At 38.0% G+C, this 26,235-nt stretch overlaps 1 protein-coding gene and 1 pseudogene across 4 annotated transcripts in view; one reads left to right on the top strand and one right to left on the bottom strand.

The window, feature by feature from the left end:
* LOC117715735 (murinoglobulin-1-like) overlaps positions 1-23,530 on the bottom strand; it is a 52,841-nt gene extending 29,311 nt beyond the window's left edge. For 2 of the 4 annotated variants that reach the window (XM_076940503.1, XM_076940502.1), the window contains exons 1-15: positions 23,310-23,529; positions 21,959-22,142; positions 20,979-21,138; positions 20,815-20,867; positions 16,394-16,414; positions 15,996-16,164; positions 15,524-15,608; positions 14,442-14,550; positions 9,012-9,141; positions 8,757-8,866; positions 7,611-7,772; positions 4,673-4,729; positions 3,371-3,601; positions 3,122-3,185; positions 643-791 (exon numbers count right to left, since the gene is read on the bottom strand). In XM_076940503.1, the coding sequence (XP_076796618.1) occupies positions 643-791; positions 3,122-3,185; positions 3,371-3,601; positions 4,673-4,729; positions 7,611-7,772; positions 8,757-8,866; positions 9,012-9,141; positions 14,442-14,550; positions 15,524-15,608; positions 15,996-16,164; positions 16,394-16,414; positions 20,815-20,867; positions 20,979-21,138; positions 21,959-22,142; positions 23,310-23,395 (1,770 nt within the window). In that variant the 5' untranslated portion in view covers positions 23,396-23,529. Of the gene's footprint in view, positions 1-642; positions 792-3,121; positions 3,186-3,370; positions 3,602-4,672; positions 4,730-7,610; positions 7,773-8,756; positions 8,867-9,011; positions 9,142-14,441; positions 14,551-15,523; positions 15,609-15,995; positions 16,165-16,393; positions 16,415-20,814; positions 20,868-20,978; positions 21,139-21,958; positions 22,143-23,309 lie in introns of all 4 variants that reach the window. The other 2 variants (XM_076940505.1, XM_034512600.2) reach the window with 2 other exon arrangements.
* Positions 10,402-10,681, top strand: LOC143443605 (thymosin beta-10 pseudogene; annotated as a pseudogene).
* Positions 23,531-26,235: the final 2,705 nt, after the last annotated feature.

The raw sequence follows: 26,235 nt of genomic DNA, 5'->3' as shown, positions 1-26,235 counted from the left end.
TAAAAGCCAGGCAGGACTAGAGGGTCCTATACCTCCAATGCTGTGGGGGCTTGAGGCAGAGAATTGCTGAAACTTGCCTGCTGCCAGTTTAGCTCCAGGATTATGAGGGACATTTTCAAAAGAATAAGGTAGAGAGTCGGAGCAGGGTATCCACACTCTCCTCTGGCCTCTGCTGGTTGCACAGATTCATACATCTGCACACACATGTGCATTATATCACAGTCACATACATGTGCACACACACCATTATGAGCTATTTGTAAGAATATCTGGGAGTCAAATTTTTTCTTTGTTTGAAGAAGGAGAACACAGACTTCTAAAACTTGTTTTCTTTCCTCCACGTGTACACATTCACAAGCACATGTGCACACACAGATAAATACAGTGAAAATGTAAGTTATACAACTTTAAACTAGTTATTAAGGGCTTGGTTCTCCTCTCCTGCTCTCCACTCCCTTGCTTCGTCTCTCTTAAGCCTCTGACCATGTGTGGGGTTTGTGAATTGAAAGCTAACACTCTGCTACTGTCCACATCTTTGCCACTGAGGCACACACCACTGACTGGGTTTAGCATATTCATCTGAATTCTGTGTCCTTAAGATCCTGCCTTTTAAATAGAAATTTTAGGGACTAAATCCCTCACTTTGTTGCGAAGACACTTTTCCACTTGAAAGCTTGCAGAATCTGCAATCACTTCTCCATCAGGCAGGATGGCATAGATGAGCATTTTAGCCACGGGGACCATGCTGAACTCCACAGGGATCTCCAAGGCAAAGCTGCCTTTTACTGCAGCTGGAGGGAATGGGAAGAGATGGTCATGGGTCAGACTACTGACAGGAAAACCCACATAACTGAGCACAGGGATTTGGAGGACTGTCTTTATGTGGAAGACAGTCTTCCTGTCCTGTGGTTAGTTGTCTGCATGCTAATGCTCTCAGGAGGATATCATGAAGATGTCTTCCACCAAGATGTTCGCTGTCAAAAGTTATCTTGGTTATTTATAGCTAGTCATATGCTAACCTCTTATCTCTTTTATACCTTAGCATCCCAAACAGCGTGTTAGATATTCCTGTTATAGTAAGGGATGAGACAACCGTGGCTGATGTCCCATTTATTATTCATATAAAAGGAAGATTAATGAGAGGAAAGCCTGGTACTCAGAAAGCTGAAAATTAACAATCATCTCAGAGTAGCAAGCCACATTTGGCAATAATAAGCATATGTTTGGTATTAAAATATTTCTCAATGCAATGTTCACAGTATTTACATCACTTGAGGGAAATTTATGCAATTTTTGAAGTCTCTCTTATTGTTTCTCAAGATAATTCCTACTTAGTGTTTATTTAAGAACTAACTGCATATTTTATTAAATAGCTAAATAGTTTTTATAATTGGTCAATAACAGGGAAACCACTTTTCAGTAAATTTGTTGAGCATTCACTGAGTATCCACTACTTCGAGACATTACTTGAAAGATATCAGTGACTGTATGGAGCAAGCAGGTTTACATCTAAAACTTGCTATTAGCCAGTGTCAATAATTATTTTTAAGCTATTAGAGTAATAACATAATTATTCCCAATAAGTTCTGTTTTTAATTCAATATAAAGAAGAGTTTTACTGTCACTAACTTGAGTGAGATTCCTATAAATAGTATACAGTTTCAATTGTGCTCCATGTAGTTGATATGGCCATAGAGAGAAATGAATAATAAAGTGCAAAGTATAGAACATGGGTTTGCATGTGGTAATTGCTCTTTGGGAAGGAAAGGATGGTAAGATCAGAGCATTGAGACTGCCAGGTTTCAGTGATAACTTGCGATCTTAATAAAAGTGGGTGCAAGAAGCACTAAGGCAATGTAAGAATGTTACAAGTGAGTAACATTCTGGTAGAACTGAGGAAATATCACCAGGTGATGACAGGGTGATTTCATTCACAGAGTCACAGCAGCTATGGTTCCCTGCCCAAGACCTTACCAAAAGCAAGCCAATCAATATTCCAGCATGGAAGGGGAGGGTTTTGTGAAGACCCACTCTTAGCTGAGGAACTATTGACAGTTGATGGCTGTGGAGAGGAGGGGAAGAAGAGTCAGATCTAACTAGTGATGTGACCCTTGGTAGATTGTCCATGTCTCGGGAGCTGGGCCAATACCTCATCATGTATGAGTAGCACTGACTATACTCAGTAGGTTAAAAAAAAAGAAGCCGGGCAGTGGTGGTGCACACCTTTCATCCCAGCACTTGGGAGGCAGAGGCAGGTAGATTTCTGAGTTTGAGGCCAGCCTGGTCTACAGAGTGAGTTCCAGGACAGCCAGGGCTATACGGAGAAACCCTGTCTCAAAAAAAAAAAAAAAAAAATAGAGAAGGGTCCTTTTGAGGTAGGCAGGGTGGTGTCAAGGTGGATTAAGTGGAGAGAGGGTATGATTAAAATACATGGTATAAAAATATATAACCTTCAAAAATAAAGAAAATATCTTTAAAAGTAAAATAAATGAAAAAAGAGATAGTTCAGAAGTTAAGATCACTTGATGCACTTTTAGAAGACCCAGGTTTGATTCCCAGCTCCCACACCAGGGTACTCAGAACTCCATAATTCTGGCTCCAGGATATCCAGGAGATCTGACTCCTCTGGCTTTCAGAGTACTTGTAGTGACATGCACATAGTTACCCACATGCACCTCACACACAATTTAAAAATAATAAAAATGAATCAAATACATGAAAATCAGTGTAGCTAGAATGGCAAAGACCAAGGCTGGCACTCTCCAGATTGTTTTTGGACAGACAATAAGATAACTCATTTGCCTTGTGGATAATCTGTATGTGAATGCATAGGTTCCTCATGTAGATCATATCTTGAAGTATTGTGTGTTTTCAGGTGCTACATAATCACAATAGATATTTCATCATATTGAATGATACTCATTTTGGGACTCTGAGGCTTTTTCCTGAAGCTCATGAGTGAGAACACACATTGGACAGCAGAGCCATGATTTCCTACTGTGGAGAGTGTCTACAGAGACACACAAGCATGATGGCACTGTTAGTTGCTCAGTGGTAAGATTCCCTTGGTGAGCATGTGGACTCTCAGTTGGAGAAATGTTACTGTGTGGGAGACACTTACATTCTCTTGGCTCCACGAGATGAGTGTGGTTTCCAGTCTGGATGATGCTTCCCTGGGCCATGACCTAAAATGGAAAGTATTTTCCTAGTTTATACCTCTACAAGACTTTCTTCTAAATATGCTAAAAGAAATAGAAGAATCTATTGTATTCCACACAGAAATACTTAGCCTAGAACCCAATGTGTCTGGAGAGACATGGTCAGGAGAAAAAGACATTTTTTTCTCCCCCAATGTGGAGCCAGAACTCACCAGGTAGTGGAAAACGAGCTCTCTCAGCACTCCCAAGTTCTCCCCCTTCAGAATAAAATGTGCCTGAACTGCGTGAATCTGGTTGCAGGGCAAGATGCTGCTGGTCTCTGTCTCAAGGTAGATGTAGCTCTTGCTGGGGGAGTAAACAGCATAGGCCATATGCATTGCCTCTGCATGTCTTTCTTCCATGCAAAAGGAATAGGAACCTGAATTTTCCTGCTTGTGGTAGACCTGGAGAAACAAAAAAGTACTGTGCTGTAGATTGTCTAGCAGGCAGAATCTCTCTTCTGTGATAAATCAGAATACTTTTCCATCTCATTTAATGATCGAATATTTTGTACATCTTATTAAAAATGGAGGGGAATTTTTTATTTATTTATTTTTTATTAGATATATTATTTACACTTTAGATGCCATCCCCTTTCCCCATTCCTCCCCTTAGAAAACCTCTATCCCATGCCCCCTTTTCCTTTTTGCATTTATACATTTTTTAAAAAATGTTAATCATAGGCTTTATATGTTTGGTGCTGCTCAATCAGAGGTGTAACCACTACCCAACCTAGATATATCAACTATCTTTGACTGGTAGAGATACATGAACATCTGCCTCCCTTTCTCCCCCCTCTTTCTCTCTTTCATCACCTAGCTTCTCCTCTCCTTCTTCTCCTCCTCTTCTTACTCCTTCTCTTCCTCTCAGTACTCCTCCCACCTTAGCTCCTCCTACATATCACCCTTCCTGTTAAATTAAAACTTTTCTCTCAAAATACAATTAGAGCATAATTATGCCAATTTGTACCCGTGAAGTACAAGATAGTCCTAATACCCAGTCCATCATTTTGTTGACTAACCAGCACCTCTGTCGTCTATCCTAACTAAAACATTTAGTTCTGAACCTGGCTTTAGGATGAATGTCAGCTGACGATCATCCACTCAAATCTTTTCTCTCAAGGTAAATGGCCAGGATTGGCTATGAGGCTATAAGTTTTCAACCCTGTCAGAAATCCAGAATGACTGGGTTAACTATAATAGTGGGAAGCACAAAGCATAGCTTCTAAAACTTAGCCAATTTATAGAGACCTCTGAACACCTGGACACACCCTCTACTTCAAAACGTTGGAGCATCTGTTCTTCTGCCTTCTGGCCCAGGATCATCTGACAGACCTTAGTGCTGCAGAATTATTAAGGGCTGATTACTCTGTCTAGGCAGATATAATCAGTCGACTATTCTGCAAGTGTGTCCTTTTCTGGACAGTAATTTTTCTGTAGAAGGAAAGAGGCAATTCTTGCTAGTGGCTGTCTCACCACAACTGGAGTAACTCCAAAAATGCTCAATTTCTTCTTAGAATCCAAGACAGGAAGCTGTCAGGAGCAGACAGATCTCTAATCAAAATGAACATTAATACAGAAATGTTTGTCATGTCAATTCTGTGAATTTCTGATGTTTTGAAAACCAACTATCTATGTAAGGTAATCTGAACTGTTGCCTGTTGACTCCACTCAGCTATTTCTAAATAAAACATAGAAAACACCCTAACAATAAACCAGGAATTTTTAAAAATAAATTGATGTCGAACACCCCGAATTTTCAGAATGGAGGCAAATATTTATACCAGGGAAGAGTGAAAAGTGAAGTTTTTTTTTTTTTGAGCAAAAAAAAGCATTTATTATGCATCTAATAATATAATGAAAAAATTTTACATATATGAATTTTAGTGCATTATGACTACGCAAAATAACGAGTTGACAGAAACATTTTCATATATCAATGTAATGTTCTCTGCATACTCATTCATCTGAATACCCAATCCTATGTTTCCCTTGGGTTCCCTTCCTTCTTAATAGACTCTCTTGCTTTCATTCTTGTTCTTTCTCTAGATTCCACATATGGGGGGGGGGACATATAGGGAATAACTTCTAGTCTTATGCTAATTTTCTTAAGTTGACAACTTGCTAAATCCATTTTTTCTCTATAGACAAGATGATTCTATCATAATTATCTGAGTAAAAGTCCAATGTTCACATACTTCTAATATTCTCTGTTCACTCATGTAATGGTGGGCTTTTTCACCTGTGTCCAAGTTCAGGAAATAATGACTTGGAGGCCGAATTATTATGAATAATCATTTAGTCCAAAAACTTTGGCTCTTCCTGTTAGCTCCTAATTTAACCATACTGTTTATTCTTTTCTGGGGTTACCTCTCCTTAGTTTGGGGCGAATCTCCCACGCCTGACTCTATCCCAGAAATTCTCCCTTTACTGAAACTCCCACCTCTCTGTTTCCTACCTAAGCTAATATAGTCCAACAGCATTTTATTAACAGATGATGCTTCCACACATTGCCCAAGAGATTCTCTGTAAACACTCATCTACCAATAGGCATTAAAGTTGGCTCCATATCCCAACTGTGCTGAGAACTGCTGAGATAATCATGGAATGTAGATGTCCCCAACATATGTTAGCTTTCATTCATATGGGCATGTAGATGGCCGTGGCATACCTGTAGTGTATACTGGCTTCCTTTTGAATTTTTGTAAAACTCTGAGCTTAATGGTCATACTAATTTACCTTTGCACCAGCTGTGCATATAGGTTTCTTTGTTCTTATAACCTTGCCAACATTTGCTTTCCTGATAGCCATTTTGATGAGTGAGATGAACTCTCAGCATAGTGTTAGCAGCATGCATCTTATTGAGAGTCACCTGTGCTGAGCATCTTCACATGTGTTTCTTGACCATTTGTCATTGATGTCTTAAATATAGACTATTTGTTGGATCTACTGAGATGATCATGTGATTTTAACTCTTGATTCTAATTTATATGCTGTTTTACAGTTATCAGCTTACAAATGTGAAACCATCTGTGTATTCTTATTATGAAATCAGTATAATCATGGTACATGATTTGCTTGTGGTTGAATTTGACATAGAAAAATTTCAATGCAGACTTTCCTTTAACGCCCATTGGATAAATTAGTCTGAAGATTTCTTGTCACTGTTTCCTCATCTAGTTTTGGTCTCAGGGTTATTCTAGATTCATAGAACAACTTTGGAAACATTTCTTCTTTTGAATCTTTATAGAATAATATTTCATTTTTGAAGTTTGGTTCAATTCGGCAATGAGTTCTTCCCAGTCTCAGTCTTAATGTGCTGTGTCCCTTTAATTATTTCTTCAATCCTATTTCCCATAGCTGATCTGTTAGGTTGTTTATATTCTCCTGGTTCACTTTTGGTAGAATATAAATATCTAGATATTTATTTGTTTCTTCTGGATTTTTTTTAATTTATTGGAATGAAAGTTTTCAGATTGTTCTCTAAGAACCCCATGGATTTCCACAGTATGTGCTGTAATAGGTATCTCTAATTTGTTAATTTGGGTTTTAACTCTTTTTGGGTTTAGATGCAGGCTAATCACTTTCACTTCTCTTTGTGACTTCAGAATCATCATTGGTTCCACTGGACCTTTTTACTGTTCCCTTTGGTCCCCATCATTACTCTCAGTCATATTTATTATTTCCTTCCTTTCACCAATTTTGTATTTGTCCTGTTCTAGTTCTGTTAACAATAAGAGGTACAGCAAAAGGTACATTATTTATTTGATAACTATCTGATTATTTATTGTAGAATTTTATTCCTTATAGACTATACAATTTTTTTCTCAGAATTCCTTTCCTGCTACTATACTAATAAAGTTTATCTCTATTTTTAAACTTAACCATTTAACTTATATTGAATATTCCACTTTCTATTTCTTGGAACTGGGTATATAGTAACTGTCTTTAATTGTTTTTAAATTATATTCATAATTGTTATTATTATACTTAATGAGTGGGAAAGATAAACTAAAAAATCATGGCCACAACTTTCAAGGCACCTGCAACCCAGTTAAGACACAAGGCATGAAGATGTTAGTATTACACAGAGGTAATGAATTTGAGTTTACACAGTAAATATCCTCAACTAAGTAGACAAAAAATGGACTTTTAATCACTTTTTACTTGAAAGCCCAAACAAGAGATATTTAAAACATAAATAAAGTAAAAGAGACTATGAAAAAAAACTATTATGTTAAAAATGTTTTCACAACATATGATCATAGTTTTATTGATGATCAGAAACTTTTTGGGTTTTGCCATAAAGCAAGAGAGTTTGGGATGGGATATTTTTTCATTAAGCTGGCCAATGTTGAGTTCACACTGTTGCAAAGCCTCACCTTTTGTCTTATGCTCCCCATTTCTGACTTACTTTGATATTGAGGGAATGGCCCGAGATGCCGCTGGTATCTATGGAGAACTTTGCCAGGCCATGCTGATCAGTGGTAGTAGCATTGGTGTAGCTAATCTCTTGTGCTTTGATGAAGACTTGCTCATTTGGGATAGGAGCTCCTTTGAGATCCACTAGGCGGACCTAAATTGAACAACAAGAGTATAGTCTGGGCATGGAAATATGACACAGAATGTAAGAGAAAACCCTGTTTCAGTATTATATAAAGATTTCCAAAGATGCACCAACTACTTCAGCATGCAAAAACTGGTTTTGAAAAATCTATACCAGCAGAACTAGCTCCCCTGTAAAAGTATTGAGACTAAAGGTATAATACTCTTTAATTTTATTGAATATTTTGTTTCTTTACATTTCAGATGTTATCCCATATCCCCATCCCTCCCAAGAACCCCCCTATCCCATCTTTCCTTCTGCTGCTTCTATGAGGTTGTACCCCCACTCACCTACTCCTGCCTTGCCTCCCTCACATTTCCCCATACTGGGACATCTAGCCTCCCCAGGTCCAAGGGCATCCTCTCCCACCCATGCCCCACAAGGCCATCTTCTGCTACATATATGGCTAGAGCCATGTGTCCTCCCTATCTGTGTTTCCAGGCTGGTGCTTTAGACCCTGGGAGCTCTGGTTGGTCAATATTTGGCTCTTCTCATATCATAGTTTTAACTTCATAACAGATGCTTCATAGATACTTTCTACTTTCCTATTATTAATAAGAAACCCTCAACAAATCCAAACTACAGGAATTAGATGCTCTGACACAATCACAAGAACAACTTTGAGGGCACAGAGGCTAATGGAAAGCATAAATTTGTTGTGGATATGTATCACACGTTGATTCACCATTGAAACACAGTGACATTTGAGGTTTAAGGCACAGTAGTTATCAATAAAAACTTTGCTGCGTATGTTTTAGATTTGGAGTCTCTTGATAAACTTTGTAAGTCTTCAGTTTATTTCTGGGAATTGCATGTGATGTACAAACTCCACCACTAAGCTGTACCTCTTGTGTTACAACCAATGATGTCAGACACGTTTAACATTGAGCAGAATGGCCTGGGTTGAGGCACCACCTTACAACTTGACCATCTATGAACCAAAAAGCACCTTACTTTCACAAAGAAAGGAATCCCATGTCTGAACTGTGAATCTGCTTTCAGAAATATGAGCTTGCTTGTGCTTCTTTCAACTTTAGTTGTTCTGGATCCACTGTACTTTAATCCTGAAGAAGAAATCAGTGACAACATTGAAAGCCCAAGCTGGTTAGAGAGTTGCTTGCAATCTGCATCCTTTGAGACATCATCTCGATGTGAGAAGATACCAATTTTCAAAGCTTAATCTTCTATATTCTTAGGTTACTCACATACCTGTCCCTTCTTCTGTAACAGATGCATTCACATGAAAGAGCTGGACTTTACAATCTTTTCCAACTGTTATCATTGGTTGTTCACTACTGATGTTCACTTCTTCTGTCCTGCAGCCATTGTTGTCGAGCTTCTATGTGAGATAGGCAAGGTAACATGGCACACTGTCAGATTGATGGTCTATCAAACCCACACATGAGGACTTCTTTCAGAAAAATGAGCACTTATTGAATGGTGTTCTGGGTATAAGCACAGGACTCAGCTCAAAGACAGGGCTGATGTGTGCCATGATCATAACCAGTCACAGTGCTGCCTTGGTGTAGTCATCTAAGGAGTATTGAGTAAACTCTCAATTATAATGTATGGAGCACTTAACTTGCATGCCATTAGGATTTAATAATAAATTCCTATTATTAAAATAGCAACCACAGGCATGGATGTAGCTCAATGCTACATTTTACCAGCAGGCATGACATTGTTGGCTTGATACTTAGTGCCAGTAAGTAAAGTGAAATCCATTTCTAGGGTGAGATGGTGCATAGAAGCTGCCAGAATGTGGTTCTGTGAGAGATAAAAGTCTTCAGAAGAAAGAATTGACATTAATCTGAACAGTGAAAGATAAGAGTCACCAAAATCAGTATTTTGTTCTTGTATTTTGCCTTCACAGCTTACTTCTTCCAATTTTCATTGTTACAATTATTGTTGGCACAGTAGTATATATTATTTTATTTAAATCACATTGCTCTAACAACTTTACTTTCTGCTCTTATGTTAGTTTGTCTGGATCTCTTTCCCTTTTCCGGGCTGCCTCATCTGTCTAGCCTTCATAAAAGATGTCCCCAGTCTTACTGCATCTTGATATGCTAAAGCTGGTTGAAATCCATGGGAGGCCTTCCATTTTCTGGGAGGAAGGAAACAGGGGTAGGTGGCTGGGATTAGAGGAGGTGAGAAGGAGGGACTGGGAAGAGGACTGGGACTGGGAAGGAGGGAAGGGAAACTGTGGACAGGATATAAAGTAAATAAATAACTTAAAGAAAAAGAAACAGAGGAAACATGACCAAGCAGGGAAGTATGACATGTACTAAAGTGCATAGCTCTTCACTAACTGAATACTAGGATACACAGTTTGTCATAATGTTGGACAAATAATCCAGTATTCTAGTTTTGGATATTACTAGTGACCTCAAACAGAATTTAAACAAACAGATGAAGATATGAATGCTATCAATTCAGAAAAAGATTGAGAAAATCAGCAACATATATGATGGTTAATAAAAGATAAATAGTACATGAACCAACCAGAACATCCAATAAAGTCAGAGAAATAAACACATAATCATCAACAATAGTCCAAAATATAAGTTATTTTAACACTTTAATTAAGATACTCGGGCTAGGTCTCTTGCTGCAGCAATGCGAGTGGGAGCACCCTGAGCACCAGCTCAGAACAAGGCTTGAGTTGTAAGAAAATGGCAGACAAGCCAGCAGTGGGGGAAATCAGTAAATACAATCTGAAGAAACCCGGGATGCATGAGAAGAATACCCTGCCGACCAAAGAGACCATTGAATACAAAAAGAGGAGTGAAATTTTGTTGAAACCTAGGAGGATTTTCCCACACCACCTCTTCGTCTCTGAGACCCCCCTCATGATGTGGAAGAAGAGTCATCTGTAAGATGGACAGACAGAAGACACAAAATGCACTGTGAACCCACCAGGCCACTCTGTTTGCCCAGTGATATTATAGAAAATTATTTGTATGATTGATGAAGATAAAACACACCTCATGGCCAAAAAAGAAAAAAAAAAGATAAAGGCTAGCTAATTAGACTAAAAAGAACACACACACGCACACACACACACACACACACACACACACACTAAAAATGAAACGCTAGGAAGGGATAGATCAAGTAAATCCAAGCTGAGAAGAAACAGAAATAGCAATACTCATGTATGATAAAAATAGATGAGTCCAAATGTAGTTACAAGAAATAAAACTGTCACTACATATTAGTGCAAGGAATAAACCAAAGAAAAGAATTTTGAGTAAACATATCAATCCATCATATATCAGGAAATAAATACTATTAAGCAAAGATTAGATAGATCCAGGTACAATAATAATGGGTGACTTTACTACTACATACTCATTAGTTGATCATCTGGCCAAAATTAATAATTCTTAGACCATTGTATATACATCTCATCTAAATTTAAATATTCCATCAGGAAGGAGGCTTACTTAGACTCAGAACATTTAGAAGATTTATAAAACTGCGGGCATAAACAACTTAAAAGGCTCAAGAAGTTCCTAAAACTGACAAAATTGTAAACAGGCTAAAAAAATTTACGTCTACCACACAGATCTACAGAGAATACTAAAAACAATACTTTGGACTGAAGAGAGGAAAAAGCAAAGCAAACAGGCTACTGAAAGAAAACAAATGAAACTATAAATCCTGAAACATAAAATAAGATTAAACACTAATAGTACCAAAAGTAAAATGACAGCAATGAACATGCACTTTTCAATGATAACTGTAATATTAATATTCTCAACTCTCCAATCAAAAAACATAGGATAGTTGAATAGGTTAAGAAACAAAATCAGTCATTTTGTTGTTTTCAAGAAACTCAATTTATCTTCAGAGTAAAGGGGTTGGAAAAGTATTCAAAGCAAAACATCAGAAAGTAAGCAGGCATTACTATTATCACATCTGTCAAAACTGATTTGAAGCAAAAATTGATTAGATGAGATAAAGAAGGACACTTTATTCTGATAAAGAGAACAATTAACTGAGAAGACACTACAATTATGAACCAAGTTCTAGCACACACACTTTCATAAAAAGCATACCACTTGATTTCAAGACACTGATGGTGAAACCCAACTCAGAGGTTAGAGTTGATTTCTGCACCCTAATTTCTCCAATAAAACTTTTGACCAAAAATAAACCCAGAATCATCAGAAATAAATGACATCAATTTATCATTTGGAACTAATGGATATTTATAGAACATGTCACTGAAACACCAAAGAATATTTATTCTTTGTAGCAGTGAGCAGAAGTTTCTCTAAAATAGATGACAAATCAAGATACCAACCAAATCTGAAAAATTACAGAAAAATTGAAATAACCCAAGTGCACCCTATCTGACCACAATGCAATAAGGCTTAAAATCAACAGCAGAAGAATTTATAGAAATTACATAAATTCATAAAAATTAAACAATACCCTTCCTAATAATGAATGAATCAAAGAAGAACATAGAGAGAAAGAAAATCCTGGATTTAAATGGAAATAATAACACAACACAAAAGCCTTTGGAAGATATTCAAAGTGAGAGAGAACTAGTTCTGAGTTCTGCTGAAAATAAAGAAAAGATATAACATAAATAAATGACTCGATGATATAAATCAAGAATTCAGAAAAAAAAAAAAAGATCAGTCCAAACTCTGTATTAGCAGAGAGGAAAAATAATAAAAATCAGAGCAGAAACTGTTAGAGCAGAAATAAAGAATACAAAAAAAATCAATGAGTCTAAGAGATAGTTATTTAAGAAGATAAGATCAAGACCAATCTTTGGCACAATTAACCAGAAGAAAGAAAATGACCCAAATTAATAGATTCAGGAATGTGCATGGTAACATTACATAAACATTAAAGAGATTTGGCATATTGTAGGTGAATAGTTTAAAAACCTGTACCAAATTAATTCCTAAAACTTGAAACAAGTGGACAGATTTCTACATTCATCCAAAACAAATGTTAAATAAGCAGAAATGGATAACTTCAACAGTTACATACACTCTAGAGAGAGAAACTTATTACTGTCTTTTTCCTTAATCAATATATTTCATTACTGTACCCAAAGATTTACCCTTATTCTTACAGATGCATGTGGTTCTCACCTCATCAAAGAATCTTATTTTTCAAGAGACAGAGACCTTTATAGAGATCTACAACTTATGAAAATGCAGAGAACTGCCTAGGATTGCCCAACCCCAACAATACATCTCCAACATAACCCCTACATTGCAAGATAAGGAAAAATGGAACAAGGGTCAGAAAGGTTGCAAAAGATCAGAAAGCCTATTACAAAAATAGTGTCTGTCAAACACAACAGGGACAAGACACCCACAAAATCCCAACAATGTGGTTGCCTGAACAAGACTTAAACAATAGCAAGTTATCCTGCTAATGTGGTGGAAAGGGGAAATTTCACAAAGCCCCACTCCTAGATCAAGAGCTACAGGGAACCAATAGCTGCTGAGAATGCCTGAGATAGATATAAAAGTCTGTGGGAGTCAGGAGTCACTTGGGCCTACAGATAACATACAGGTCACACAGGCTATTGTAAAGTACAAAAGAAATCTCCCATAACGATGGATTTTATTGCCTGAGAAGCTAATCAAGATACAAGTCTAGAAAGGAAGAGTCTGGAATAGACTCAGGTGTAGCCTTGTCTCCTCCTCCTATACATCTCATAAGTTGTGGGTGAGATTAGAACCTGGTACAACCACTACCCACATCAGTATAGAAGCTCCTCAGAAAATGGAAGGTCAAGGTACCATATGCTCAGCTGTCAGGAATCTACAAATGGAATCTATATCAGCACACCAAAAGATGTTCCCATTCATGACTTGTCATTTATGTGCATGACAGAGAAGTGAGTCCACCAGCTGAAAAATTGATAATCAAAACCAAATAGGAGAATATTATAGGTATGGAGATTATCACCTTTTACAAAATATACTAGACTCTAACACACATCAGTGCATGTTTTCTGTCATATGGGATAAAACAAAAGAGAAGCAAAACAGAAGTTGTTCTATTTGGGAAGAAAGAGGGTCTGGAGGGAGGAGGGATGGAAAGAAAGAGGTACACAATGAAGGAGGAAATCAAGTTCATGACACACTTGAATGAATATATAGTAACAAAGCCTATTTACCTTACTTACATTTCATATGTGCAAATTGAAATACACCTTCAAAGGACAGTCTATAAGGCACAAAGGAAGTGGGGGGTGACATAGGAAGAGGAGAAGGACACATAAAAGTGAGGTCCTAAGGGAGCAGAGGCAGCAGTGGGACAGGGGGATGTAGTTAAAATACATGACACTCATGTATGGAAATGTCATAAACCTACTATTTTGTACCATGAATATATACTCAAAATAAATTGGGTAGCCAAGGAAAGTTGATGAAATATGCCTTTAATGTAGTGGGTCCCAGGCTTATCACTTTTGTCATTGGGGGCTTCTAAAGATTTCACACATGCCTGGCTAGTGTTATATTCATGAGTTACAGCCCAAGGTCTCAGGCATCCTCCTTCAATGTCTGGGTACTTGTTTCCTCTCATCTTTGCTGTCTGCCTTTCTGTCAGTTAAACTTGGATATTTTAAACAGGCCTTTGAACAGATTCACTCACCTGGGGGAGGAATAAACTGCATGCAAACACATTATAATAGTTAGATAGTTGAAATTCATGGCATATGTCTATCTCTATATCTCCAGGCACAGGCTTCCCATAGGTATATCTGTCACAAGACACAAGATAAATTCACAGACAACAGTCTTTCTAAAGCAGACACCATTGACTTCTCACTGATTCTGTGTAGTTTTAAAATGATACAAGCATGGCCCATTATTATTACCTCCTGACATTTTCTAATTGTATGTGTTAAGAATTTGCAATTTAAAAATAAATTAATTAATAAACAATTAAAAATTAGCCCTATTAGAATCTATCGAAGACATGGTTTTCTTCCTTTGGTGGTTCTAAAAATGTTAAGTAGCCAAACTAGGATCCCCAGATACTACATGATGGGGCTGAGATGAATGGGGAGTGTGGGAAAGGACTCAGAATCCTAATCTAAAAAGTCTCCTTCATCTTTTGTCTTTGTTCTATTGGTTTTAGTTTTTGAGCCTGTCCACTGTAAAGACAAGCAACTATGAGCTGAGGTGTGTGTCTTTTGTTTCATTCAGGCACATATTGCAAGTTCCTTCTCCTATGGTTCTAGACTTACATAGAAATTTTAGTGGTAGTACAATGTCCTCATTTATCAGGCACAAAAATACAAGCAGAAGACTGAGGTGACTGAAGGTTAAACTTGGGTGGCAGTGGTTTGCTCTGGAGACAGACTGGAAGCTCTGGTTTCTCTGCTCTTTCTGTCAGCCCATAAGAGGTAAATGAGATGCCTAGATTGAGTGCCTGTGTTCTGTTCACATGTTTCAGTGGATCTTATTAGGTCCCTTCCTGTTTCCAGAGGCAGCAATTGCATCATACAATTGATTTTATCCATTGATATCAGCAACATGTGCAGTGAATGATTGTGCAGTAATCGATGCAGAGTAGTAGGGAACACAAAAGAACACCACAGGGGAAACATTCTAGTGGATAAAGGACACAACTATAGCATTTCTACATATGCTCCAATGATACATTATTCTAGGGGTTTTCTGTGTCCAAGTACATTCTTAAGGATAGAAGGACAGAAGCAGGTAACTCACTTTGCACATACAGTCACATTGACTATTTCATTATGCACAGAGATGTCATCTGGGACCTTCACATCGACGTCAAATCTGGGAAGAACTGTTGGGAGAGAGAGGAGACACTCAGGTGCAGAGTGACTTGTCTAGTTGTCTAAATGATCAGTCTCTGCCCAGAAATGGTGAGTTCACATTATTAAGGCATGTCCATTCCAATAACGTTAGAATGTTGAGTGGTTATACATTATGTCACTTCCTGAAAATCACAGGGGTATCTACTTAAATAGGAAAAACAAACAACAAACAAGTAATTTGCTTCAGAAAAACCCTAGACCTTTTTGGAAGGCCCATGTTGCTACATGGATAACCTTAGCTGGAGTCAGATGAAACCCAGCCTTTCTCATTTGGAACTCATTTGCTTAAAATAATTCATCCTATGTTTACCAGAAACTTATGACACTCTCTCTTTTTGGTCTTCCCAAATCCATACCGAATTCCATCACGGTGAAGGAGTGCTCTTCCTTCCGTCCTGACTGTTTCTGCATCACTATCTTGTAGGGGCCCTGAATGGGCTCTGCTGCCAGGCTGAAGGACATTTGCTTAAGCCCATTCTCCGTCTTAACATCCTGCCACTGCATAATTCGGTTCGTTTTCGGATCCTGTGAAAGAGGTTGTAAATTTTCCAAGTCAATAATGTATTAAGTACAACAGAGCATCTAGGATCATTGTGTTGGTGATGGAAACATTTGGGAGCTTGGTAATATTCTTTCTGGGAAGGAAGAAATAAAGGTGAACTGGGAAATAACAAACCAGTTAACAACATTCCAATATCAGGTTACTTTCATAAGATTGATTTCTCTCTGATTATGGAACATTTAATACTCTTACCTCAATGTAAGCCAGAGGAAACTGAAACACAAGGAAAACAATATTAGTTTACAACAGCAGGCAAACCTGTTTCCAAAAATATTTACATTGTAATTCCTAACTATCAAAATTATCATCATGAAGTAGCAACAAAATAAAAAAAGTGAGGTTTGGGGGTCACCACAATATGAGGAACTGCATTAAAGGGTCGCAGTGTTAGGAAGGATAAGGACCACTGATTTAGAAATTTCACACTCACAGAAAATTCAGTAGATTTATATAATAGACCATAGGATAAGTTTTCAGCCAAAATGTGATGAACTTAATGCCTAGTCAATTTTAAGGCAATTCACTACCATAGAGAACTTTTACATATATTTTCTAGAACTCTCTTAATCATAGGAATCACTCAATGGACAGGGACTCACAAACAGAACTTTGAGGGACATCATGTGCAGGATTTCTCTGATGTTCTGGGAGACCCTCCTATCCGGAGCCTTTACAGTATGGAGATTACAAAATGTCATTTTCAAATTGGAAACTTTTTTAGTGTGAAGTGGGGTTACTAGTGTTAAATATATCCAATCAAAATGTATAACTTGGGGGTGTCCTGGGAAAGCCATATATACCCACTGTACCCCAGGTAGTGCCTTCCCATTCCTTGTCTGATGAGCTACAAAGGGATCAGCTTGTATAGTCAGTACTCACCTCCTGAGCACAGTTCAACAGAATAAATCAGTGCCTAACTCTGCCCAAGAAATATCAAGAAAGGGCTCAGTAGGTGCTCTTGCTTCAGAGGAGAGTTGCTGCTGACCAGGGCAAGAGGTCATGGTCAGAGCTTTGGTGGGTGAAGTGTTTCTGATCAATCAGATGAAGTGTACACATTAAAGACAGACAGTGACAAAGTCATTTAAGGTTCTCTAGTAACCGAGCTGTTTCAAGAGGCAAGCTTACTTCAAGTGAGCATAAGCTTAAAGAAGACACATCCAATTCTAGCAGTGAATAAGAAAGCAAGCAATGGCAGTTGTAAGGGAATTTTAGTGATAATGAACTCATTTCTGAAAGTAAGGAAAAGAAGCCATGAAACGGATGATGAAAATATGGTACAAGTGTTCAAAATGGAATTTTATTTAGCTGTAAAGAACAAAGTCACAAAACCTGCAGGCAAATAGATAAAGCTTTTTTTTTTTAAAGTTACATAGATAAAGAAGGCTCAGAGAGAGAATGGCTGTGTGCTTTTTCTCATATGTGGCTCCTCACTTCAAATATTTAGTTATATGTTTAATCTGGAGTAGCCATGTAAGCAAGAAAACCAGAAGAGGGCAACTTGGGAGGTGGGGGGATTCCTTATGTAGGGGAAATAACATGATGTAGGAGACAGGAAAGCACAGTATAATGGGGGACATACAGAAAGTTGAAACAGGAATCAGTGTGTGGGGTGCGAGAGGTGAGAGGAGTAGATGGAAAGTGGAGAGGGAATCACGGGAAAGGGAAGAGGAGAAGGTGGCAAAAGTGAGAGGGTAGGGTGGGAGAGGTGAGATGGGAGGGTGGGAGGGTTAACCAACACTAAGCATGTTTGATAAAGCCATGTGGAAACTTACTGCTTTATACACAGATTAAGAAACATAAGTTAAAAGGAGAGGTGTAGGAAGACACCCTGCATGTCTTGACAATGTTGTACCTGAAGGTCAAAGGTCATTAAACAAAGCTCTCAGTACTAGGAATGAGATACTTCTTCAATAAGGTATTTGTCCTAGAGACCCTCAAACAATAATGCATCTTGTCACTCTTCTTGATTGCATGCAATAACTAGTTGATAATATTCTATTGTGGAAGACACCACACACCTTAAGTAAAGGGTGTAGAGAAATGAAGCTGGTACTGTGGCTTCCTCCCTTGCTGCCAAGGCTTCTCCATTGCTGCAGGAGAGGAGACCTCAATGGTCTCATCCAGCTGTATGAGAACTGTATGATGTATGATATCGACCTGCTAGGTAAAATGTGACCATGCAATAGTGGCACAACTTTTATGGTGGCAACCAACTGATTTCTGATTAATTGAATCTTGTTCTGCAAGATGGAGTTCATACTAGGTACTGAAAACCCAGTCAACAACCCATGCCTGAGGAAGCCTTAAGCCCAAGGGGTCAGGGGATGATGCTTTTGTTTAGCTAAATTGTCATGGTGCCAATATTCTTCTTAATAAGTTGTTCTTATATTCATAGACAAATACTATACTCAGAGTGAATGAGGAAAGCTGCTCTGCAGTGTAACCTGGCTTCAGGATACTAGGGACACTCTATTTTCTGTGTGTCTTATTTTCTTACCTTCTGGACTAATTGGTACCTAAGACAGATGCCTTCTCTTTCCTGTTCTCACTCTCTCCTTTAAGTACTAAGAAGGATGAAGAAGAAGAGGAGGCAGAGGCAGAGGCAGAGGCAGAGGCAGAGGCAGAGGCAGAGGCAGAGGCAGAGGCAGAGGCAGAGGCAGAGGCAGAGGCAGAGGCAGAGGCAGAGGCAGAGGCAGAGGCAGAGGCAGAGGCAGAGGCAGAGGCAGAGGCAGAGGCAGAGAGGCAGTGGCAGTTGAATATCTATGAATTCCAGGCCAGTCAGAATTACATCATGAAACCATGACTCAAAAAAAAAAAAAAAAAAAAAAGCAAACAAAACAATTGACACTGCAATGTAATCAAATTTGTGAAGAAGAAGAAAAAAAAAAAACCCTTTCACAGAAGGCCTGTAGGCCTTGGCCTAAATGGCCAGCAAAGAAAATTAAGTTATAAAAACTGTGAGTGAAGAAGTAAAATTGTTCCTATCAGACCAAGGGAATAAAAATTAGACCAGTTCCTGATAGGTTGACAGACAGAAAGAGGAACCACAAACAGACAATAAAAATGGTATAATTCTGGCTTCCTCCTCACACTTCTGATCTAAGACAAAGAGCTAGAGGCCTACTATGGGGCTCTGCCTCCTAATATGAAGGCACCTCTATAGTAGACCAGTCTGACACATTCAAGTCCAAAACCAGGACAAGTTTGCCCTAAAGTCTCTGTCTTCAATCAAACTGATCAATGCTATATTAACGAAAGAAGACATCTTATAGATCCTTAAAGCCCCCAGTCTTAAGAGAGACAGGACTTCCCAATCCCAAGAATCTGCAGTCTTCCCACCCATGTGCCTGCAGTGTGTGTTTCCTCACCTCTAATAAAAGCCCTTCTTCACTGGCTGATTTTGCCTATTGTGCATGAGATTTTTCCTGCCTTCTAATTCTTCAAGTGGCAGAGAAATGAACCCCAAACAGTAGTAGAAAGACCACTTTATAACCAGAACACAAAACCTATTGGAATCCAAGGTAAGTCAGTTTTACTAGTGATTTCAGCAAATTCAATGTGATAAAAAGTAGTAAGATACTTGCAATGATTATAGAGCCAAGAACCTGGGGTTTCATGCATCAGACGACCCAGGAGAGGATCCACTATTATTATGCTGCTAAAAGACACAGTATTAAACCAAATGTTACTAATTTATCTTTCTATTTATAGATTAAAACATCCCTTGGCCCTCATCAGAGAAGCTTCTATTCATACTAGAGGGTACTTAACACAGATACACACAACTTGCCTAAGTACAGAGAACAAGAGACTGAAACACAATTTTATTCTCAAAAGAGCCTAATTAGGGGAGAATTCAAGTGTTAAATATGAAGTTATAAAAATATTAGAACTGACCAGGCAGTGGTGGCGCACACCTTTAATCCCAGCACTTGGGAGGCAGAGGCAGGTGGATCTCCGAGTTCGAGGCCAGCCTGGTCTACAGAGTGAGTTCCAGGATAGCCAGGGCTATTCAGAGAAACCTTGTCTCGAAAAACCTATATATATATATATATATACATATATATATATATATATATATATGTATATATATATATATGTGTGTGTGTGTATATGTGTGTGTGTATATATATATATTATATATATAATATATATACACATATATATAATATATATAATATATTATATATAATATATTATATATATATATAATATATATATATATATATATATATATATATATATATATATATATTAGGACTGTATGAGAAATACCTCTGTTACACTAGCAATGGATTTCTTAAGGGTGACACAAAGTAACAGAATCTGCAAAACAAATGACTGAAAAACATGAGGTTCTATACACTATAAGTCTCCCCCCAAAATAAAGAAAACCCAGAGATGCTTACCCAGTAATAGACTCCAAAATACAGACACTGACATATAAGAAAGCCATAGGATGGCCTATGGTAACTGAGTGAGGGATATAAACTGGTAAAAGAGCAGAATAGACAAAAAGACCAACTTATGCTTGAAAAGTGGCTAGAAATTAGCATATTGCATTGACATTTTGTCCTGAAGAAGCCACCAATACCTATAGATAAAAGACTCACCAACTCATTCAGGGGGTGTAGATTTTTATCCATAGAGACAACCCGAAATTTAACTGAAAAGAGAGAGAGAGAGAATTTTCTAGTGAGATCCAAAGACCCAGGCCTTCTTCCTGCCATGTTGAGAATGATATCTTAATTCCTTTGCCCATTGTGGAGCTTCATACCTGTCTGTCCTGGCTTGTACACGGACTTATCTGTCTGGATGAAGACAACACTTTCTTTGTTCTTCACCAGCACGGTATTCCTTTTGCTGAATTTATGTGTTGGCCCTTTGATGTTGATGTCAAGAGACTCCTCCCCTTCAGAAGAGGACAATCTAGGGATCTGAGAACACGAGAACCTTCACAATCTGACTCTCTGCACTTCTTAGATCACCTCATTAACCTTCTCTCCTTTCACCTCACAGGAAAGAGATGGAGGGTCCATCAATTTCTGTTTAAGTGTTATATGGATGGAAAAACTGTGTGATAAAAGGACGAAAAGAAAACACATCCTTTTGTGTAAGTCAATGCGAGTTTATGTGAGTAACAGCAACACAGTCATTTTTATGGAGTAAACAGAATCTTATTAAGAATTATCTCTAAGAAATAAAAGAAAAATAGCTCTAATTCTGAAACTGAGGCAGAGAGAAAGATAATGTATTAATGGTGGTAGGAAGTATGTCTGGAGGACAGGTTCTGAGGAAGAAACCCAGCACTTATTCAGGATATCAGGATTACACATAGGAGATGTGTTCCTAATTAGCTGGAGAACTGTTTCAAAGTTTATTAACTCACTAGCAGAAAGTACTCTGGATTGGAGAGTCCTTTCTTTCCCTGTGCAGTGGGCTTTTTGAGCAAATTCAGTGAAAACACAGTATATGCACAGTATTGACTCTTCTCATTTTGAGGTAGAATGATCTAAGGTATTTGTTTATTGGGTAAAAGTTCTAAATTTCTATTGTTTGGAACTAAAAAATTAGATTCTAGTTTAACGTTTTCTAGAAATATGTATGTATACAATTTCTGTTTAAGTGTTATATGGATGGAAATATGTATGTATACAATTTCTGTTTAAGTGTTATATGGATGGAAAATACATACATATTGACACACATATGTTCAAAAGTATATAAAACAAATCAGGATAAGTATCTAGTACTTACAATGAAGGAAACACAGTGGAACAAGTCCTTGTCAACTATAAGATCATCGAACAGTTGTCTCCTTCCCCACTGAGATATCAAGGAAGCTGTGACAGTCACTGTCTCATTCAGATGGTAGAGATGGAGGCAGATTTTCTCAGGGGACTCAGTGTAGAGCTGGGAAGGGGCCAGCACCATATACTTCCTGGAAAGGAAGGAGTTCCGGCCAGCTGATGGCAGATCTCACTGTCTATAACTGCAGTTTCATCACAGTAACCATTATTATTCATGTTTCCACAGCCTGAGATGGCAGCTTGAAACTGTGGCAACTGTCACATTTTGCCACAGAGCAGAATGGCAAGACAATTATCAGCTCATCAATCATCAGCTTCAGCAGTGAGAGCTGCCAAAGTAGGTTCAAATGGCATGTCCTCACTTCACTAAGCAACCACCACTCAAGGTCTAGAACAGTTTTATTTTTTAAATGAAAATATGGGAGGAATAATTATTCTTCTCATAAAAATTTATCATGATTGTTTTTCATTACTATTTTGAGATTCTTAAAAAAAATAACTCAATACCCTGTTTTTATTTTTGGGTACTCTTCAACCTAAGAGTAACAATGTAACTGTGAAATTCAAACTTGCATGATTCACCTGTGTTACACTTGAGCAAGTGCCAAAGGCTTCTGTAGGAATCATTCTCTATCTTTTCCTAGAATTAGAGATTTTTGTCCCCCCAAATCTAGCCTGTCATTGCTATATCACAGTGTGCAAAAATATCACTACCTTACTTTTTATTTTTGAAACCTTAAATTTATTTTCAGAACACAGATACAAAAAAACCACACTCAGCAATATAGTCTTAATTATATGGTTATTTTGGACATCAAATAACAAGTTCTCCTGGTAGTTTAATCGAAGGTCTTTGATCTTAATAGGAATATTGCTTTAGCACACAAACATACACAGGGTTCTGATGTACCTGAAGTCTTAACTGTCTCAAGGTTAAACCATAGACTGCACATTTCCAACCGAGAATGCCAGCAATTTAAGTGTTTATTTTCAAAGCACTTAAGTAGTTTGAACACCCAAGAATGTTGCTGACTGTTGGGATTTGAGATACTGCTGGTTCACTAATAAGGGACACACTATTCTAAATCACACCACACCTCAGTTTAGACACACTGGAAAGAAAAGATTGTCTAGAATCATGTAATACTAAAGTTAGAGTACTTATATACAGTTATTTGTTAATTAAAAAGCAAAAAGTACTTCGGGGGGGGGGTTCATGGGAAGGGACTCTGAAAAGAAAGGGATAGTATTTTGATTGGAGGATGGATGATATGGAAGAGGGCCTTGGAGCTACTTACAGGTCTCCATTGAGCACAGAAGAAGAAGGCAGGAAGGTAAGAAGAACTGAAAAAAGGCACAGCTGAGCCTGTCTGTCCTTCCACATGGTGTGGTAAGAGGACAGGAGAACAGGGCTTATGGTGTCCTCCTTAGCACTGCACCCAGAGTCCTTCAATCCACAGCAGCTTATTTATGAGTCCTCTGTGTGAACAGAATGCTCTGCCCAAGGTGTACAAATGGCAACATAGAATATTTGCTCTCTGTCAATGTCACTGTGTTCAGCAGTGGCCTGAGCAGAACTCAAATAAATTACAACAGTCTCAGGAAAGGTGCCAGAGGAGCTGTGGATGGTGTTGGTAAAGGATCAAGGCCACAGTTTGAACAAACTCTCTCAATTCTAATGACTACAAAATCTTTGCAGTAGGTGTCTATGCTATGACTGTGTCACATTTGTTACCTCACTGCTTCTACTCACTTAGAATCTAGTAGCACTCTCTGGGATGTGACATCTTTGTTTCTCTCTTTCCTTATTTGAGAGTCACTAGAATCTTCTAGATAGGAGATTTTATGTTCTCCTGTCTCTGACCATCCAAGCATGTACTTTTATGGGTCTTGTGTATAAAAAATGGACTTTGGATACTAGGAAAACTAAAAAAAATCACCTATTACAAGTCACTGTGCCTAAATCATCATTGTTAGAGCAGAAGTCCACAAACATCATCTAGAAGTTCGCTTCTATCTCTACAGTTTACTAGGAGGCCAAGTATCACCTGTGCAACTCAAGGTGATTGCTTCAAATGTGGAGGTATCAGTATTCAGGATGCAGTTCAGTTCTTCTGGAAGGGTATTAAGGTGTGAGTTGGGAACCACATTAGAATTTCTATTCTAGATCATGGGGCTGTTTATTTTTGCAAAGATCCTGTGACATTGGCTTAAGGGGGGCCATAGCATAAGCTGGATCAATTATAATGTTTAGGCATTAGATACAAAAGAAAGAACATGCTAGAAAGTGATGTAATATAAGCATATAAGAGATGGAAAAAAAAAGTAAAACTTATGGTGGGGCACCCCTTTAGTCCCAAAACTGGAAAGACAGAGGCTGGCATATCTCTGTGAGTTTGAGGACAACCTGGTCTACAAAGCCAGTCCAGGACAGCAAGAGCTTGCAGAAAAAAACACTGGCTTGAAAAAAAGACCAACACGCAACTTATGTATTTTATTGTTGGACTCTCAATCCCAATTAATCAGCAGGAGACTAGTGCTAGATGCAGGCTTATTGGTTATCTCTAGTTCAACCTTATATCAGGTTCTCTAAGATGGAGCCTAAACCCAAGATGGAGTGGTCTGGTCATGGTCACACTGATTATGAGAGTCAGAGACACCCAGAACATGCATTAATATTTATTGTACATTTTAGTGCTTCAAGTAATTTGTGTGGATCCTAAAAGTCACACAAAAACAATAGTAGGAAAAGTACATGAAGTAGTTTTTTTTATTTTAACTTAAAAATATCATTTATGTCTAAGATATGTAGATCAAGAGACACATTTCCTAGACATGCTGAAAACAAAATCTATCAGAAAAAATAGGTTATTTTGGTGTGATGGTGAATATTATGTTTAAAAGTTGAAAATTACTATGCTTAAGAGAAATATAAAACAAAATGCATCTAACCTGTGAGTTCCACTTGCCCAAGGACAGATGGACTTCCAGGAATGCTGGGAATTATTCTTGTAATTACGTGATTTGTTCACATAAGATAAAAATCACATATTTCCATTCTTATATACAAGCTTGCTTGCCCCTGACAGCATGAAGGATGTGTGCTTTTCTACATGTAGGCCACATGTGTGGCTGGTTGCACATAAGCAGGAAGTACATAGTCTTGTGAGGTTTGCCTATATAAACACTTTATGAGAGTGCTCCCAGGTTCAGTCCTGGCACCATGCATATTTGGTCCTGGTAAAAACCATCATTTCAGAAAGATGAAATGCTAATCAGTGGTTTTCTCTTTTTCCTCTATTTTGTGCTGCCTATCTATGTTTTGTGTGTGTGTGTGTGTGTGTGTGTGTGTGTGTGTGTGTGTGTGTGTGTGTAGGTGTATGAGTTTGTATGTGTGGTTATATCACTTGCATGTGTGAATAAGATAGATTTGTGTCATTTGTACCATGCTTACTGAGACACTTTCCTTGATGCTGAAAGTTGTAAATTAGGTTACACCATCTAACATAGGAATCCCAAGGGATTTGGTTTCTTCTATCTCCATAGAAGTGTGATTTTAGGCACACCACTTTGGTGCAAGGCTTTTAATGTGGCTACTAATTCTACATTCATGTTCTTCTATTTGCAGAAGTTTTTGTCTAGTGATCTTTTATCTATGACACAAGAAGGGAAGTTTTGCTGGCAGGATTCTCATTGCATGCCTTCTCTCATGAGCCTAAATTAACCCACAGAGCATTTGGTTCATTAATATTGTGCCACTGTTAATGCTCTTTACAGCTCTCTACAAGACAGCAGAAGCTGTTAGGAGAATATGGTCTCTGCATTGTCTAGAGTGTATGACTAATAAAAGTCTGCAAACTAAGAAGCACCATGGGTTATTATCAGTTTTTAGTCATCTTAGAATTTTGAGGAACCAGGGATTCTAGCTTTAAAAGTTGTAATATATATATATTGGTTATTTTGGGTGAAATAAACTCATCCATGAACATGTCCAGGGCCAAGCAATGGCCTCATACCATATGAGACTTTGTGCCTAGGAGGTGTGGGAGGAAAGTAACCTGGATAAAAGGATGGCATTCATAGTTGCTCTTGTGACCTTATCTATCAGAAAATAATTTTTCTCATATTTCATAAAATTATGTAACCTTTGTCTTGAGAAGTGATTGGCGGTTTTTCTGCTTACATGTTATTCAGACAAAGTAACCTTGTCTCACATACAAGACA

This window comes from Arvicanthis niloticus, chromosome 9 (assembly GCF_011762505.2).
Source record: "Arvicanthis niloticus isolate mArvNil1 chromosome 9, mArvNil1.pat.X, whole genome shotgun sequence".
Taxonomy (NCBI): domain Eukaryota; kingdom Metazoa; phylum Chordata; class Mammalia; order Rodentia; family Muridae; genus Arvicanthis; species Arvicanthis niloticus.
This window is presented reverse-complemented; position numbering and strand designations above follow the sequence as displayed.